Here is a 15,454-nt window from a genome sequence, read left to right as displayed (position 1 = left end):
CTTAAAACCCACAATCACATCTATGACAACAATTCGTAGGTGAGCATTCAGCCCAGGACTAGGTATGTTCTCGTGTTGATTCCCTAGACTAATTAGATGAACCATAAATATGCTGATGGTAGGTATCACTGTGTACTGCCTGTGGTAGACAGATTGCAAAACGTCAAGCTGCGGGGCCATTTCTTGGACTGTGAGAAATAGGGAGGAGCTGCTAGGGACTATTTACAATCGAAGCAAGCTCTTTATTACTTGTATACTGCGAAACCGAGTAAAAATAATTACTGGAATTATGATTGAGTGGGTGTAAAAGCATTGTTACATTGGTACACGGCGGCCGGGTGTCTATAGCCCATCTTTGTGCATGACGGCCAGCATTCCTAGGCTCTCGCTAGGGTCTTGTGAAATCATTCTACCAGAAACGGAACGCTGATAGGACACTTTAGTGGACTAGACTGGGGCCGAAAACCAGGCAATGTTTTTAGAAAAGAGATTCTCTATGACGAACTAATTGACTGCTCTACGACGCTGATGAACGGTGGAAATAAATACCTCCCCGAATGGTTATAAACCCGGTGGAATGTCTCTGTAGATGCCAGTCCACCATGCATTCCTCGAGTTTGACGAAAGACAATTAATTATTCAACTCTAAATATATGGCAAGCACAGCAACCTCTTCGACACCCTGTCCATCTAGAGTCACCATATGGGGCTACTACCACGGCTTCTGCAGCGCCGCAATGGGATAAATGGGCCAGGTATTGCCCTTACGGAGCTGCACAGTCAGTTCAGTTGCTCCCGCAGGGATCCTGGCTGGGTGGCGTAGTTATATCGTAATTAATGGCTGCCAATCGGCAAGGCAATGACGATAACTACCTATTACCTATGCTACTATCTCGTCAAATTCCTTTGTCTTTGTATTCTTGTCCTTTAATATCATCTTTCCATTTGCTGCTAGTGCCAGTCATATTGCGCCTGTCACGGCATGGCGCATTGCGGGTTCCTTATCGGCTCCCTTATCGCTAGCCGCGTGACATCATTTCTAGACTAAGCCCGAATAAACTTAGTCCCTTAGTCACGTGCACCGAACCCCGCGCTCACAAACCCTCAATCGCAGCCTTCGCGAATCTTTCCCCTTTCCTTTCCCTTTTTCTTCTTTAGCTTAGTTTTACACTTAATCAATACGGTATTTTGTTGGCATAGTCCTTCATTTCCTATTACCCGTGACAGCTCCCGTGTATTGATAGCTAGTTATGATCTGAGATACACGTGCTCGGTCTACCCGGACAGTTCTACCTGGTCTTGGTCAAGAACGGGCATGAGCTTTCGTAATCCTATAGAAATTGCAGGCTTGGTAAGCGATTTCAATCGTCGCCAAGCCAGAAGTGTTTCCGAAAGTGACCACTACACTCTGTACACATTTCTAATGCATGGCAGTGTCAATTGTCAACCCAAGTTCTTTGATGAATAGAGTGAGGATGAGTTACTCCTGAACCACCCAGGCGATTTAACCCAATACTAATTGTCACGGTCGCCACAGGGCTCATGTGACAGGATTGATTCTATTGGCTGCATTGTGTGTGGCCTGTGCGCACTGACCACCACTACCTATTTCTCCGCGCCCTGCGCGGACCCCGCGATAGATTCCTTTCTCTTCCTTAGCTTTAAATCCACATTCGTTGCTGCCTTCAACCATTGACATCCCTACTGCGTAAGGCGGGCCGTCACACTAATAGCCTCAAGAACAACCATTATAATCCAACCCTATCTTGTTTGTATCGAGCAAGAAACGTAAAGCAAAGACACCGGAACTCGTAATATTGTCACCGCACAGTCAACTGTTATGAGGCAAGGCTGCAATGTAGTCGCTGTATTCGTAGAATCTAAAGCTAAAGAAGGAAAAAATGAAAGAAGCTTCTAAGGCCCGGGCAGGGCGCGGGGGAAGTAAGTTGTGTTGTCTGCACTTGCCGTGACAAATATCGTCTCTCGTAGCCGTACATAACACACATGGACAAGGCGTCCCAAGCCTCACTAAGTAGATAGGACTACTCAAATACACAAGTAATCGGTATAGTACAAGTTACACAATCCTAACTTGGGTAAAAGGTAGTTGGCTATTTAAAGCTATCGTTATAAGCTAAAACACCTTTGCCGATCGCCTTCGAAGATACAAAGAGACACTTAAAAAAAACCCTTACGCTAAATCCATCAAATAACAAATAGTTATTGTACCCTCCAGTCGGTCCGTCTAACCCCAAAGGCCTCCCAGTATCCTACATACTATTTCCCGTACGGTGTCCGTACAAGTCCCCCAGGCTAATTAAAAGGGGAAAGAAAGAAACCGAGAAAGAAAACAACGACAAAATGAAAAAGAAAGCCATAACCCGGCTAGCCCAAAGTCCAAACCAACCAGACAACAAGGCAAGTAAGCAAGCAAGCTAGAAAACCTCATTCTCGAGGTCATCAACCTTGCGCTCGACACTCTGCACGCGGGTACTGAGCGCAACAGCGTGGCGACGAGGCGAATCGGTGCCTAATAGAGCAGACGCAAAGCCAGCATTGCCTCCTCCCTGTCCTCTAGCTCGGCCAGAAGAAGAAGAAGAGGACGCAGCCGTAGCAGAAATCTTAGTACGTAGGGTATTCACCTCGTAGCGTACGGCCTCTAGATCGGCGCGCACCTCGTCGATGACGCGCTGGTGGTACGCGGTGGCCGAGGCCCAGCCGGCGCGGAACTCGGCGCCGTGGCTCGACGCCTGGACAGGCGCGACGACGGCTTGCTGCTGCTGCTGCTGCTGCTGCTGAAGAGACTCAACATGCTCCTGCTCGTCCTGCTCAGAAGAAGGCGAAGGCGAAGGTGACGGCGAGAACATTGCCCCAGCGGCTGCTGTAGGGGTGCCGGCAAGGGGATCGCGGTCGAAGGCAGCGCCGGCGCCCTGGCTATGCTGCTGCTGCTGCTGCTGGTGGTGGTGCGCCTGGCTCACGTAGCTGAAGATCTCGTTCTGTGTTTGCTGGATTGAGTGCAGGGCGGGGTGCTGCGGCTCGTTGGAAGGTCCCGCGGTGCCGGTGCCGGTGCTGGTGCTGGCTGCGGTGATGTTGGTGGCGGGCTGGGAGTGAGATGACGCGCCGATATCTATGGGGAGCGAGGTGTTGTCCTGCTGCTGCTGCTGCTGCTGGATAGGAGCAGGAGCGGCTGCGCTGATAGCTGCGGTGTGGGCTGGCTGAGTAACCGGCACGAGAGGGAAAAAGGAGTTATTGTTCTCCTGTTGAGCAGGGACATTGCCACCGGCGCCGTAGGCTTGCTCGGCCGCTGACATGAGAGGGAGAAGCATGTCGGGCGGCAGCATGGGGTCGTTCATCGGAGGCGGAGCAGGGGTGTGCAGAGAAGCCATGACCATGGTGGCTCCGGCGTTATCTGTCAGGGCGGGAGCGGCTGCGGCAGGGAGGCTCGCCGGCTGAGAGTCTTGAGGGGCGCTGAGGTTGTAGTCGGCCATGAAACTGTTCTGCGCAGCCTCTTGCTGCAACAGCTCTTCGTGAGCAGCGTTGGCCGCGACAGCATCGTTGTACTGCTCTATAAATTGGTTCTCCGAGGGGTAGTTGATGTCCTGCTCGCTAGGGTTGAAGTTATAGTCGATTCCCTCCAGCCCGAAACCGAAGGCCTGTTGACCGAGCCCAACTGCCGTGTTGCTTTCCTGCTGCTGGAGATCTTGGCTGGGCGGCGCATCCATCAGGCGGCCCATCTCAGCCATGTAACGCACGAAGGAGTGCGCCGACGCCTGAGGCTGCAACGAAACCGAAGCCGGCAAAGGCTGGGGGTTCCGCGGAATAAACTCATCACGGCGGGGAAGTTGAGGAGCATGCGCCATGTATACCTGTGGCTGTTGGGCTTGGATCGAGACTGGTAGGATCTCCTTCTCCTGGGCTCGATACCGCTGTGCATATTTCGGCTTGGGGACCTGGAGGGTCTGGTCCGGCGTCCCCTGCATCGGAAAATCTTTCTCGACCATTCTCGCCTCGTAGGCGTGGCCCCACGCCAACGGCAACACCGGCACCGGCACCGGCTGGAGTTCCGGCAGCGGGTTTATGTTCGGCAGGGATTCGCCCATGTCGGCGACAGCGGCAGGCGGAAGAAGGTTTTGTGGCGCCATGTTCTGCTGACCCTTCTGCTGACCCTTCTGCTGCACACGATGCGAGCTAGGGATAAAATCTCTAGGCATGTTGCTGATAGCAGGCTGGGCGAACGCGAGCTGCCAAGACGACGATGACGCGGTGCTCTCCATCTGCTGCCGTAGGTTGACAATCTGCGCGGATTGCGCGAGCTTGCCGGCTTCAGCCTTTGCCATCTCTTCGTCAAACTTGCGCTGCATACGAGAAATCTCGGCCCTGCCCGGCGCATTCTGTCTCGTGGCCAGACTCTCCTGTACCTTGTTGAACTTCTCTTGCGTCTTGGACAAGCTCTTCTTCCGCGGTGAGCCGGACTGGGAAACGCGATCCATCTCGCTTTGGATACGCTCGACGGTCATGTGTCCTGTCGTAGTAGGGATCTGGGCAGGATGAGCAGGCGAGACAAAGGTTTGCTCCTGCTGAGCCGGGGCCTTGGCCTGTGCGTGGCTCTCGTGCTGCGAGGAGTTGTAAAAAGGAGACGCCTCGGGATGCTTCTGGATGTGGCGGGTCATGTCGGGATCTGGTTGCCAACGCGGCGGACGAGGGAGGACGGGCTGGGTCTGCGCCGTGCTAGGGCCAGCGAGCATCTGAGCTGGCTGGTTGGCCGAGGAGGATTCTTCTTTCTTCTCGGAGGCGACAAGAGGGCTCGAGGTTGGCTGTTCGCGATGCTTCTTGGTGGGAGGTTGCTCGTAGGCATTGGCCTCGCCGTCCTTGGCGCCGATGTTGGCGGCAGGTCTCTTACCGAGCTGCTTCTCCGAGACGCAGTCCTCTGCCTCGTCCTTGCTGATGCGGAGCTGCTGGTCGAAGAACTCCTTGTAACCCTGCCAAAATCCATCGCTGGAATTTGGATCGTGGGGGCCGAAGATCTCGGGGAGGAGGAAACCGAGGTGGGCGTTTTCGATAGCTTTAAAACACCGCCGCGTAAAGGTGTAGTGGGTGGTTGCTCTGCTCCCTCCCGGATTGGCGCCAATTATAAAAAGGGTCCACAGGTCATACCTCGACGGCAGAACAGGGAGCAGCGTGGGCTGCATCTGAAACATTTGTTCCCACGTCTGGTATATGGCTACGCAGGCCACCAAATTTTCCATATTGCTCAGCTTGGTGGCATACCGGGGCTCGCCGGACTTGAGATGAGCGAGCCGCCAAAGAGGGTGGCCGGCCGGGTGGTGGATGGCGCGGGCATCACCCTGCTCCAGGTCCCGCAACAGCTCCTCCCGGTCAATGTCTGGCGGGATGTAGTTTTCGCGCAGGCGTACGACTGCCGACCAGTATTCGCGCCGGTAATCGCCCCTTTTTTTGCCGCTCTCGTCGATGCCAACCGACGCCGTTGGCAGGGGCGGGATCCGTGTCGACCACCAGGGGGACCTGCCCGTGCCCGCCCCCGAGCCGGGAAGGCCCAAGGGGACTGGAGCAGCTCCGGCGGCAGGCGGCTGGGGTTGGCCCTCAGAGGCCATGTTCCTCGACTACGATCTTAGGCCTTTGTCAGCTCGGTTCTGCACGAATAGGGCCAGAAAAGGCGAGAAGAGGTGAGACAGGGCGAGGCTGGTGCAGGATAGAATGCAGCAGCACGTTATGGTACGGGATTATGGCTAGTCTGGTTGCATACGAGGGCAACCTGGAAGCTAGCCAAGGCTCGGTACCCAAGGCTCGGCGTTCAAGCGGGTAAGGAAAGACGAGGGCAGCTTGGGGGCTAGTCGAGGCTCCGCGTTCAAGGGCATAATGATGGGGGCAACTCGGAGGAGAGCAAGTCTCGTCATTCAAGCAGGCTGATGAGGACGGGGCAAACTCGGGTGAAGCCTAGCCAAGCTCCGGATTCAGGGGCTAACGACAGGAGCAGCTCGATGGAAAGTCAAGGCCCGGTATTCAAGGCATTCAAGGGGATAACGAGGGGATAATGACGAGACAGAGCGAAATAAGGAAATCACATTTTCCAGATCTCTGCGGAGCCAAATGTGCGATGTCTTGTGCTTAGGGCTGGATAGCTGCCGAGGCCGCGCAAGAAAGGAAATCGAGTGCGGTTTGAAAATATGCATACGGGATTCAGAAGGTAAAGACGGTGAAGGAGTGGAAACGTGAAGATATTATATACATGCAACTTACTGGTAAAGAAAGGCAAAACGAAACGACGGTGGTGGTGGTGGTGGCGGTGGTGGTGTTGGTGGTGCGAGAATGTGGTGGTTTTTTCTGCGCCCGAAGTGAAGAGAGGAAGTAGGGCGGCTTCGTTGCTCAGCCAGGTAATAAAAACAGGCTCGGGTGCGGCAGTTGAAAAATAATTCAAAAACCTCAGGCTGCCTGGTGCTGGCTGTCGCGCCTGGTGCTGGCTGTCGCGCCTGGTGCTGGCTGTCGCGCCTGGGTGCTGGCTGTCGCGCTTGGGTGCTGGCTGTTGCACTGGCGACATGCCAAGTGACCAGTGCGCGTCCAGCTGGCGACAGAACGTGACCAGATCGGATGATAATGCACACATCTTATCGAATATGGTCTCGCCAGTTTTCCCTCCCCGCAACCCTCACCTCAGGCCTACGGTAAGAGCCGGATCACAAGTATGCAAGGTAACCTCCTACTTAGATCAAAGGGATGCTGCAGCTTTAAATAAGAATGTAAATATAGTCGCAGCTCGGATCAAGTAAGAATGTTGAACGAGAATGATAGCACGGGTTGGACCACACAACTTCAGAAAAGTCCAGCCTTGTAAATGCTGGTAACGGCCAGGGGATTGTCGCAGCGTGAAGACGCAGTGTCATATCCTCCAGGCCAAACTCACATTAGATGCCCTTTTGGATGTCTGGAGTGACGGTCTTAGCGGTCCAAGCCATCACGGCCGAGCAAAGAATCACCCCATACATCACGATGCTATTCATCATCCGATACGGCCTCTTCCCAGCGTGGAAGGCCCAGGTCCAAATAGGGACTCCCTGGTGGGACTGGTGGCTGGTTGAGGGGGTATCGGGGTAGTTCTATGAACATAATCATGGCTCGGCGAGCTATAATCCCTCGTCTGGGTGTCTTTGTGCACATTTTACCGAGCATCTCACTAACGGGTATTCGAAAAATAAAAAGGACAATACAGCTCGGGAGAAAGAAAAGAGTGTAAACTGCAAGGAGGCTCTTACGAGGACAGCGCAGACAAAGGAATAACAGGAGCACGGAACACGTTGATCTACAGCTTTCGTAAGAAATAACGGTGCTTTGTATACCAAAATCCACCATAGCAATGCATTACTCATCCTTTGCCTATTAGTTACTGACTCTTTTAAATATTTTGACTAGGCAACTGCCTTCCATATTAATCAGTCAAGCAAATTGTAAAAGAGTCTAGACGGGCCTTGTAAAAGAAGGCCCAGTTATAGAGGGCGTGCAGTAGAATGAGAGTATTTACACAAAGAGAAAAATCGAGGCAGAGGCTTATTAACAACGCAGTGAACAGACAAGCCCCTTGGTAAGCTATCAGGCACCTCGGTGAACAAAAACCGTACATTACAGTGTTCATGCCAACTGCTATATCTGTATTCAACTATTTTCGAATCCCCAAGTAGATTGTTCTCGATCGTTTCAACAAGTTTGCTGTACGAATAGAGAAGCAACGCGACTGTCCCGAATCTCCCAGATTTCCCAAACTCTTCGCTGGCAATATGAGAACGCAACGAAACAGCGACATCTTTCAATCCTCTGCTGCCATCTTCGGAAAGCAGGCTTCTGCGTGCGTAATTCAACCCCAAATTATCCAACTCGACTTACCAACAGCCGCCAGAAGCTTGCTAAGCAGAGATGCCCGCCTCCTTCTCGATCTCTTCCTTGGACGGCGACCCTAAGTTATCAAAATTATTAACAACCAATCCCGGTCCACAGGGTATGACTGCAGAAGGTAACCTACACTTGTCCTGGAGGTCCTTGTCGAGGGCCGGGGCGTAGACATCCTTAGGCCACCACTCGCCCCAGCTGGTGAGGAAGACCTGCTCGGGGTCGGCGGGGACGTCGTCGCGCGTGAAGGCGGCGAGGATGCTGGCGGCTCCTGCTCGCACCGAGAGGAAACGCAAACGTGTCAGCAAACCAGCCAGCCAGCGTGACTACTAAACTAGGCAAATACAGGGCGCACAGACCTTCGGCAACCGACTTGGCGTCGGGAAGGTTGTCGGGGATAGTCATGTTGCCGCCGCGGCCGAGGCCGGTGTCGGGGATTAGGCCCGGCGACACGGCCACGACGGTGGCTTGGCCCTGCAGCTGGCGGCGCCACCACTGCGCGCCGAGGAACTGGGCGAACTTGTCGGCGGCGTACAGGTCGAGGCCCTTGGCGGCGGAGCCCGCCTTGAGGTCGACGTCGAGGGTTTCTGCGGGGAAAGGGGGGTCGGTCAGCTTCACAGGGTCGTCGTCATGGTTCCCAACGTGGGTGTTTGGTGGGTGTCTGGTGGGTATTTGGCATACTAGGATCCGAGATCTGGCGAATGGCGCCCGTGGACACGACGACGACGCGCGACTTGGACGCGGCCAGCTTCTCGCGCAGCAGGTGGATGAGGTAGTGCTGCGCTGGGAGACGGGGTTAGCTGCCTGTCTGAGAGTCGGTGGCTTGATGTCGATTGAAAGCTCGGCTCACAGAGATGATTGACGACGTAGGCCTCGCACCACTTGGCGGGGCCGTGGGGCGAGGGGTCGGCGCCGACCGAGGTGGTGGCGGCGTTGAGTAAGAGGTAGTCGAGCTTGTCGTGGCCGAGGTGCTCGAGCGTCTGCTGGGCAAACGTCTTGGCTGTGCGGAGATCGGACAGCTCGAGCGGCAGGACGGTCAGGGTGTGTCTGGTGCTGTCGAAGCCGAGCTTGCTGTAGGCGGCCTCGGTGGTGCCGACGTTGCGGGCGCCGAGGATGAACTTGTAGGGCTGCGCCTGCCCGAGCAACGTCTTGATGGCCTCGAAGCCCTATATTTCAGGGGTCAGCGTCTGTTAGCTCAATCTAGTTCAGCGGTGCTATGGAGGAAATTGATTACCAAGCCGGATGAGGCGCCCGTGGCGACGATGGTCTTTGCGATAGCCGACATGTTGATGGTGTTATTGAACGTGGTTGATTTAGGTGGGATGAGTTAGGGGAGGTGGAACGTTTATCTTGGCGGAACCCAATTATTAATCAACGTGAGAAATGTCAAAGGTAGGTAAGCTCGTAAGGTAATTATACAGTTTGAGACTTCTAGGCTGCTTTCCGCTGGCGTTGTCAAATGGCCCTATCCAGAACCCAGGCACTTGATTGGCTCCATCGCTTTCCGCCATCTGCCATTGGTGGTTTGGTCCGGTGCAGAGCCGAGTGTTCGGACATTAGACCCCGGTTAATTCCGTGCTCGATCCAAATTCCGGTTGCAGAGGAGCACCCCAGACCGACTGCTGTCCAAATCGGGTTACCTTGGATCCGTGCATCTTCCTTCGTGCGCGTTGGCGTCCAAGCATCACGATTTGACGATCCTGCAATGGAAGCCTAGGACTTCCTGGTTGAGGCCTTGGCAGGCTTGTAGCAGTCTTGTGGATAGCTGTCAGCCACTAAATCGAGGCCTAGAGCCACCCACAACATTCCCCGCTAGCTACCTAATTAGGTAGGTACCTTACTTACGGAAAGTCGACATGAAATATAGCCTAAAATACACGGAACCTAAGATACATGGAACCTAAGATACATGGAACCTAAGATACATGGAACCCAAGATACATGGAACCCAAGATACATGGAACCCAAGATACATGGAACTCGAATATTCACAAAGACTGTGGTTGGCTAGTTTTAAGTATTAATTTAGTATATATCGTGCTTTAGTCGATTCTGTATTGCATGGTTATAAACGGTGCGTAGTACGTTTAGCCGCTGTTTGACAATCAGCGACGCCGCGACAGATAGCAGTGAGCATAGGAGTAGAAAACACCGTGCTCAATACCTCCGTACTAGTTAACGTGTGTGATAAGCGAGATGAACAGACAAGCGAGTTGAACACTTTTGACGCGACGCGCCTCCTCTCTACAAAACACCAAATTCCTCAACAAACTCAAATGTCTCTTCCTTCATACGAAGCTAGGGTGAATTTGGCCCTCAGGGCTATTCAAAACGACCCAAAACTCAGTATTCGAGCTGCAGCAACAACATATCAAGTCATGGTAAATACTATACGCAACCGACGCGACGGCAAACCTGCACGACGTGATACTCCAGCCAATTCGCGTAAGCTTACGGATTTGGAAGAGAAAACGATTGTTCAGTACATCATTGAGCTATGTGCGCGCGCATTTCATCCCCGGCTTTCGTACGTAGAAGATATGGCCAATCGATTGCTACGCGAACGCGACGCGCCCTCTGTCGGTACACGCTGGGCTCACAACTTCGTCAAGCGCCAGCCAGAACTTCGGACGCGTTTTACGCGTAAATACGACTACCAGAGGGCCAAATGCGAAGATCCAAAAGTTATTCGCGAGTGGTTTGCGCTTGTGCACAACACAAAGGCCAAGTACGGTATCCTTGACGAAGATTTGTACAATTTCGACGAGACCGGCTTTATGATGGGCATTATCATCCCCGCTATGGTAGTTACTACCTCTGATGGCCGTGGTAGGGCTAAGCAAGCCCAGCCTGGTAATCGAGAGTGGGCTACAGTCATCCAAGGAGTGAATGCTCTAGGCTGGACTATCCCACCATTCATTATCTTAGCTGGGCAATATCACCTTGCTAACTGGTATCAAGAGTGCAACCTTCCGGGTACCTGGCGTATCGCAACAACCGACAATGGCTGGACTACTAATGAGAAAGGCATGGATTGGATTCGGCACTTCGATTTCCACACAGCATCTCGTACGAAGGGAATATACCGACTGTTAATTCTCGACGGCCACGATAGCCACCACTCCGAAGAATTCGAGACTTACTGCCGGGAGCACAACATCATCACACTCTGTATGCCTCCGCACTCTTCACACCTACTTCAGCCATTGGATGTTGGTTGCTTTGGGCCGTTGAAGAAGGCGTACGGCTGTCAGATTGAGCAGCTGATGCGGATGAACATCACACATATTAGCAAGCTGGAGTTTCTTTGTGGGTTTAGAGAGGCGTTTTTTGCTTCGGTTACGGAAAGGAATATCCAGGGGGGGTTTGCTGGAGCCGGCCTTGTGCCGTACGATCCAGAGAGGGTGATATCCAAGCTAGATGTGCGTATTCGGACTCCAACACCCCCAGCTACAAGCCTAACTACATCGCTACCTTGGGTCTCCCAAACGCCACAAAACCCGAGAGAGGCTGCCTCACAGTCAGCGTTCATCAAAACTCGAATTTCCAACCATCAGGGCAGCTCTCCAACACCAATGCTGACTGCTGTGGATCGATTAGCTAAAGGTACGATGGCTATGATGCACGAGGTGGCTCTTTTGCGTACAGAGGTCTCAGCACTTCGGAAGGCCAATGAGGGGCTTAGTAAGCGACGGAGAGCCAAGAAAACACGTGTTCGGCTTAGAGGATCACTTACTATACAAGAGGCACAGGATCTACTAGATCAGAAGGCTGTGGGTGGGCAGTTAGTCCAGGAAACACGACAAAATGGTGGTGGTGCAGGGGGGTCTCGTACGAAGATTCGATGCTGTGGCGTATGCGGCAAGCCTGGCCATAATGCACGTACGTGCAAGGAGGCTGCAGAATCGTCTGATTCATCTGTTTCCGATTCAGTTATTGTTATTTCCTAGTGTTGTGGTTGTGTAATTGAGGGTAGTTGTGGTGAGGTTGTGGAAATTGTTCAACTCGCTTGTCTGTTCATCTCGCTTATCACACACGTTATCATAAATTAGGTATTACTGAGGCCGACAGTGTATGGTGCAGTAGCCTATGGACTTTAGTTCCTTGTTCGTGCACCGTGTTGCAACTTGGAAGGCACGTTGAAGAGAAACTTTCTAATGAATTATTCTAAATCAGGAAGCCACTCCTTCCACGGTCAAAACGACGGTAGCGCTGACCGCCACGGCAACTGCAACCTACCTCATCGAACTTGCCTTGGATTGTTACTTGGCAAAAGGGAAGTGCAAATAGAGGAAAGTGCAAATTCGGTGTGACTTTCCCAAGAGCTAAAGCCTCATTCAGTCGACAGGCGCTCGTCACATTGCATTCTTGTTAGACCGCCATACAACGTACTCTACAGCCAAAACAGCATAGCCACAGAGCGTTGCAGGAAGCTTACGTGCGCCACAGCACGCCCACAACCCGGAGCCAATGGGTTGACGATGGCTAATGCCCGGCTCTGGGGGCTGAGCACGACAAGGCTCTGTCTACGGATCCGTACGTCAAACCTCTCGCAACGTCGTCGGCTCGACTTGAACATGACATGTCGCGCATGCGCTCGGTCCGACTTCTATTCTCTATTGTTTAGCTACCTAGTTTTTTAGTTACGCTAACTGGCTCTTCCATCCCCAGATGCGTCGATGCCCACGACGACGATCCCGCGGCCGATGTCGCCCACTTTGATCCGCCCCTAACCCTGCAATTTCCCGCCGCAATGCCAACGCCCCCGTTTCGACGAGGCAATAGCGCCAAGGAACGGCCCGCGGGGCGCCATGGGTTCGAGATCGCCATTTTCTGTGCCCTGCCGCTCGAGTCCAGCGCGCTCTCCTACCTCTTTGACGAATTCTTCGACGACGGCGACGGCGACCCTTACCAGAAAGTCGAGGGCGATCTGAATCACTACACGACAGGCCGCATCGGCAGACACAATGTCGTCCTCGTGCTGCTCCCTGGCATGGGCAAGGCCCTCGCTGCCAGCGCCGCCGCTTCTCTGCGTGCGAGCTACCCCAATGTCCGCGTCGCCCTCGTCGTCGGCATCTGCGGCGGCGTGCCCGGGCCCCTCGGGAACGGCGACGACATCTTCTTGGGCGACGTCGTGATAAGCAACTCGATCGTGCAGTACGACCTCGGCAGCCAGTACCCGAACGGCGTCTTTGCGCGCAAGAAGTCGCTGCATGAGAGCCACGGCCGGCCAAAGAAGAACATACGCACCCTGCTGAAGAGCTTCGAGACGGACCGCAACCACGACAGGCTTGAACAGAGAACGGCGCACTTTCTTGGAGAGCTTCAAGCGGCTTATGCTTAGCGTACGAAAAGGAAGCCCGCCAAGTACAAGTACCCCGGCACCGACGAAGACGAGCTCTTCCGAGCCGACTACCGCCACCGCCACCGCTTCTCGCCATGCTGCAACCAAGAGACGACGTGTGACAAGGCCATCGATGCATCGTGTGACAAGCTGGGGTGCGAGGACAGATGCCTGGTGGACAGAGACGGGCTGGCCGAAAAGCGCAGGCTCGAAGAAGAGAACCCGGCCAAAGCCCAGGAGCCGGCTATCTACATTGGCCCCGTAGCGTCGGGCGACACGGTGATGAAGTCTGGAGAAGACCGGGACCGCATTGCCCGGGAAGAAGGCATCTTGGCCTTCGAGATGGAAGGCGCCGGCGTGTGGGACGAGATACCTTGCATTGTTGTCAAGAGCGTGTGCGACTACGCGGACAGCCACAAGCGGAAGCAGTGGCAAGAATTTGCGGCTGCCGCTGCTGCCTCGGCGGCCAAGGCGCTCTTGGAGGCGCTCGTCGTGGCAGACCGAAAAGACGGCTTGGTCTCCCGCCGCGAGATGCTGGCTGTTCTCGAGCTGTTCCGCCGCCAGGGCCGGATCCCCCTCGGCGACTCTAGCCACGATTTTGGCGAGCTGGTCCAGTTCGCAATCCCGAACCGCCCCGTCTCCGAAGTCCAGTTCCACTCGGTGCTGGTCATTGACGCCCGCGGCCGGCTGTTGCCGTTTCACTTGGAGACGATTAACTCTAAAGAGCTCTTCGTCCATATCCTCCGCGCCCGGTTCAAGGATCTCGGACACACCAAGATCGACCGAGGAGAGTGGTCTCTTGAAGGCACACAAACCGGAGAGATTCTCGACCTTGATAAGCCGTGGCAAACTGTCGTCAAGCACAAGCAAGTGATCAGGATGAGCATGGATTTCCGGCGCCGCAATGTGCCGACAACGGAGTGCCCATCTTGTGGATTTATGAGCGAGGGCTTGCCCACAGATCAAGTTGAATGGCAAGTGCCCCACCGACCCAGTCTTTCCCGATTTTTCCGAATTTGTTAGTCTAACCTCCCGCTAGTAGCGTCTGCGGTCTGACATATTGTCGCATCGAGGAGACCCAAGAGATCGAAGTGCGGGACGAAGCTCCCAACTCAGCACCAACAGCGGCAGAACCTAGACATGATAGACCTCCTGAACTTCCCAGGCCCAGACCACCGATACAAGTTCCCGCCGATCAAGACATCCGACACTATAAGCAGGTCCGCATTATAGACACGAGCTTCAGAATTCAAGAGGCAGACGGAAGCGAGGTGTCAGCGTCCCGGGCTACTTTCAGCACGCACCACCTGAACGACACGAGACTTCTTGCCTCGGAGCTGGCGAAACGCTACGGCCTGCCCGAAGAAGACTTATGAGAGTTCTCGCTGAGTCTGAGAGCCAGCTTTCAGCACTACGAGTGAGGTCCGCCGCGCTACAAGAGCACAACACACCAACTCTTGCCTCAGGAATACGAATAAAGGGAAATATAGCCACCGGGGGATCGATACAAATCAACTTAGTTAACCATTATTACTCTCGCGAGATTACAGGCAAGGACTCCCGCATAGACGAGCATGTCGAAATCGACGACGTCACCAACCTGATATCTGCACAGTCTAGTCCTGCGGGACTGGCGACCGTTGAAGGGATTAACCAGTGGAGGGGATGGGATGTTGCCGTCGCCGGACTGGATGAGGATAAGCCTACTGTGGCCGCAAACCCAGCCACTGTCCGAAGCATGGCAATCAACAGAACATCGTCTAGCGCAGATACCTACAGCAAAGCCATGCTGCGGAGGTTGAATCGGTGAGCAGGACACAGGGCAACCCCTCCTGCGATCGAGATCTCTTTTGACGATTACATGCCCCTAGACGGTATCAAAGATATTTGGCCTAGCAATATTTTGCCGCCTCTTCCCCCACCGAGACTTATTCCTATGAACCAACCACGCCTTGGCACAATCGACCACACATCGACGTTGTTCATAGAACCAAGTGATTCCCAAGGTCTAGGGACTTCTCTAGAACCAGGAATTTAGGGCAATCTCCAGCAAAACGTTCAGCACGGCCAGCCCACCGACGAGGGCTATAGCGCCGTATCTGAAGGCTATAGCGCCTACAGCCCCTCATTCTTCAATAACGTCTTGAATGACATGGACCTGGATTATTCGTTGCCGTACTATCCACCCGGGACACAAAATCCATTTAGATGGTC

At 53.9% G+C, this 15,454-nt stretch overlaps 4 protein-coding genes across 4 annotated transcripts; 2 read left to right on the top strand and 2 right to left on the bottom strand.

The window, feature by feature from the left end:
- Window positions 1-2,435: 2,435 nt before the first annotated feature.
- Window positions 2,436-5,612, bottom strand: B0T26DRAFT_679268 (uncharacterized protein; the record flags this gene model as incomplete). Its single annotated transcript, XM_060440332.1, has 1 exon — window positions 2,436-5,612. One exon carries the CDS (start codon window positions 5,610-5,612, stop codon window positions 2,436-2,438), a length of 3,177 nt encoding a protein of 1,058 aa, XP_060293222.1.
- Window positions 5,613-7,779: 2,167 nt separating this feature from the next.
- On the bottom strand, window positions 7,780-9,266 carry B0T26DRAFT_428650 (uncharacterized protein). The gene is made up of 6 exons (XM_060434945.1): window positions 9,131-9,266; window positions 8,747-9,062; window positions 8,578-8,679; window positions 8,256-8,483; window positions 8,030-8,167; window positions 7,780-7,963 (listed from the first exon to the last, which is right to left on the bottom strand). Exons 1-6 carry the CDS (start codon window positions 9,179-9,181, stop codon window positions 7,914-7,916), a joined length of 885 nt encoding a protein of 294 aa, XP_060293221.1. The 5' UTR covers window positions 9,182-9,266; the 3' UTR covers window positions 7,780-7,913.
- A 3,111-nt stretch (window positions 9,267-12,377) lies between these two features.
- On the top strand, window positions 12,378-14,616 carry B0T26DRAFT_679266 (nucleoside phosphorylase domain-containing protein; the record flags this gene model as incomplete). Its single annotated transcript, XM_060440331.1, has 4 exons — window positions 12,378-12,432; window positions 12,540-13,101; window positions 13,252-14,160; window positions 14,280-14,616. 4 exons carry the CDS (start codon window positions 12,378-12,380, stop codon window positions 14,614-14,616), a joined length of 1,863 nt encoding a protein of 620 aa, XP_060293220.1.
- On the top strand, window positions 14,324-15,264 carry B0T26DRAFT_428615 (uncharacterized protein). Its single transcript, XM_060434944.1, has 2 exons — window positions 14,324-15,046; window positions 15,112-15,264. The coding sequence occupies exons 1-2, from the start codon at window positions 14,613-14,615 to the stop codon at window positions 15,134-15,136; spliced, it is 459 nt and encodes a 152-aa protein (XP_060293219.1). The 5' UTR covers window positions 14,324-14,612; the 3' UTR covers window positions 15,137-15,264.
- Window positions 15,265-15,454: the final 190 nt, after the last annotated feature.

Source organism: Lasiosphaeria miniovina (assembly GCF_030549165.1).
Source record: "Lasiosphaeria miniovina strain SMH2392-1A chromosome Unknown B0T26scaffold_6, whole genome shotgun sequence".
Taxonomy (NCBI): domain Eukaryota; kingdom Fungi; phylum Ascomycota; class Sordariomycetes; order Sordariales; family Lasiosphaeriaceae; genus Lasiosphaeria; species Lasiosphaeria miniovina.
The sequence above is the reverse complement of the archived record's forward strand: the minus strand, read 5'-3'. Positions and strand labels throughout refer to the sequence as shown.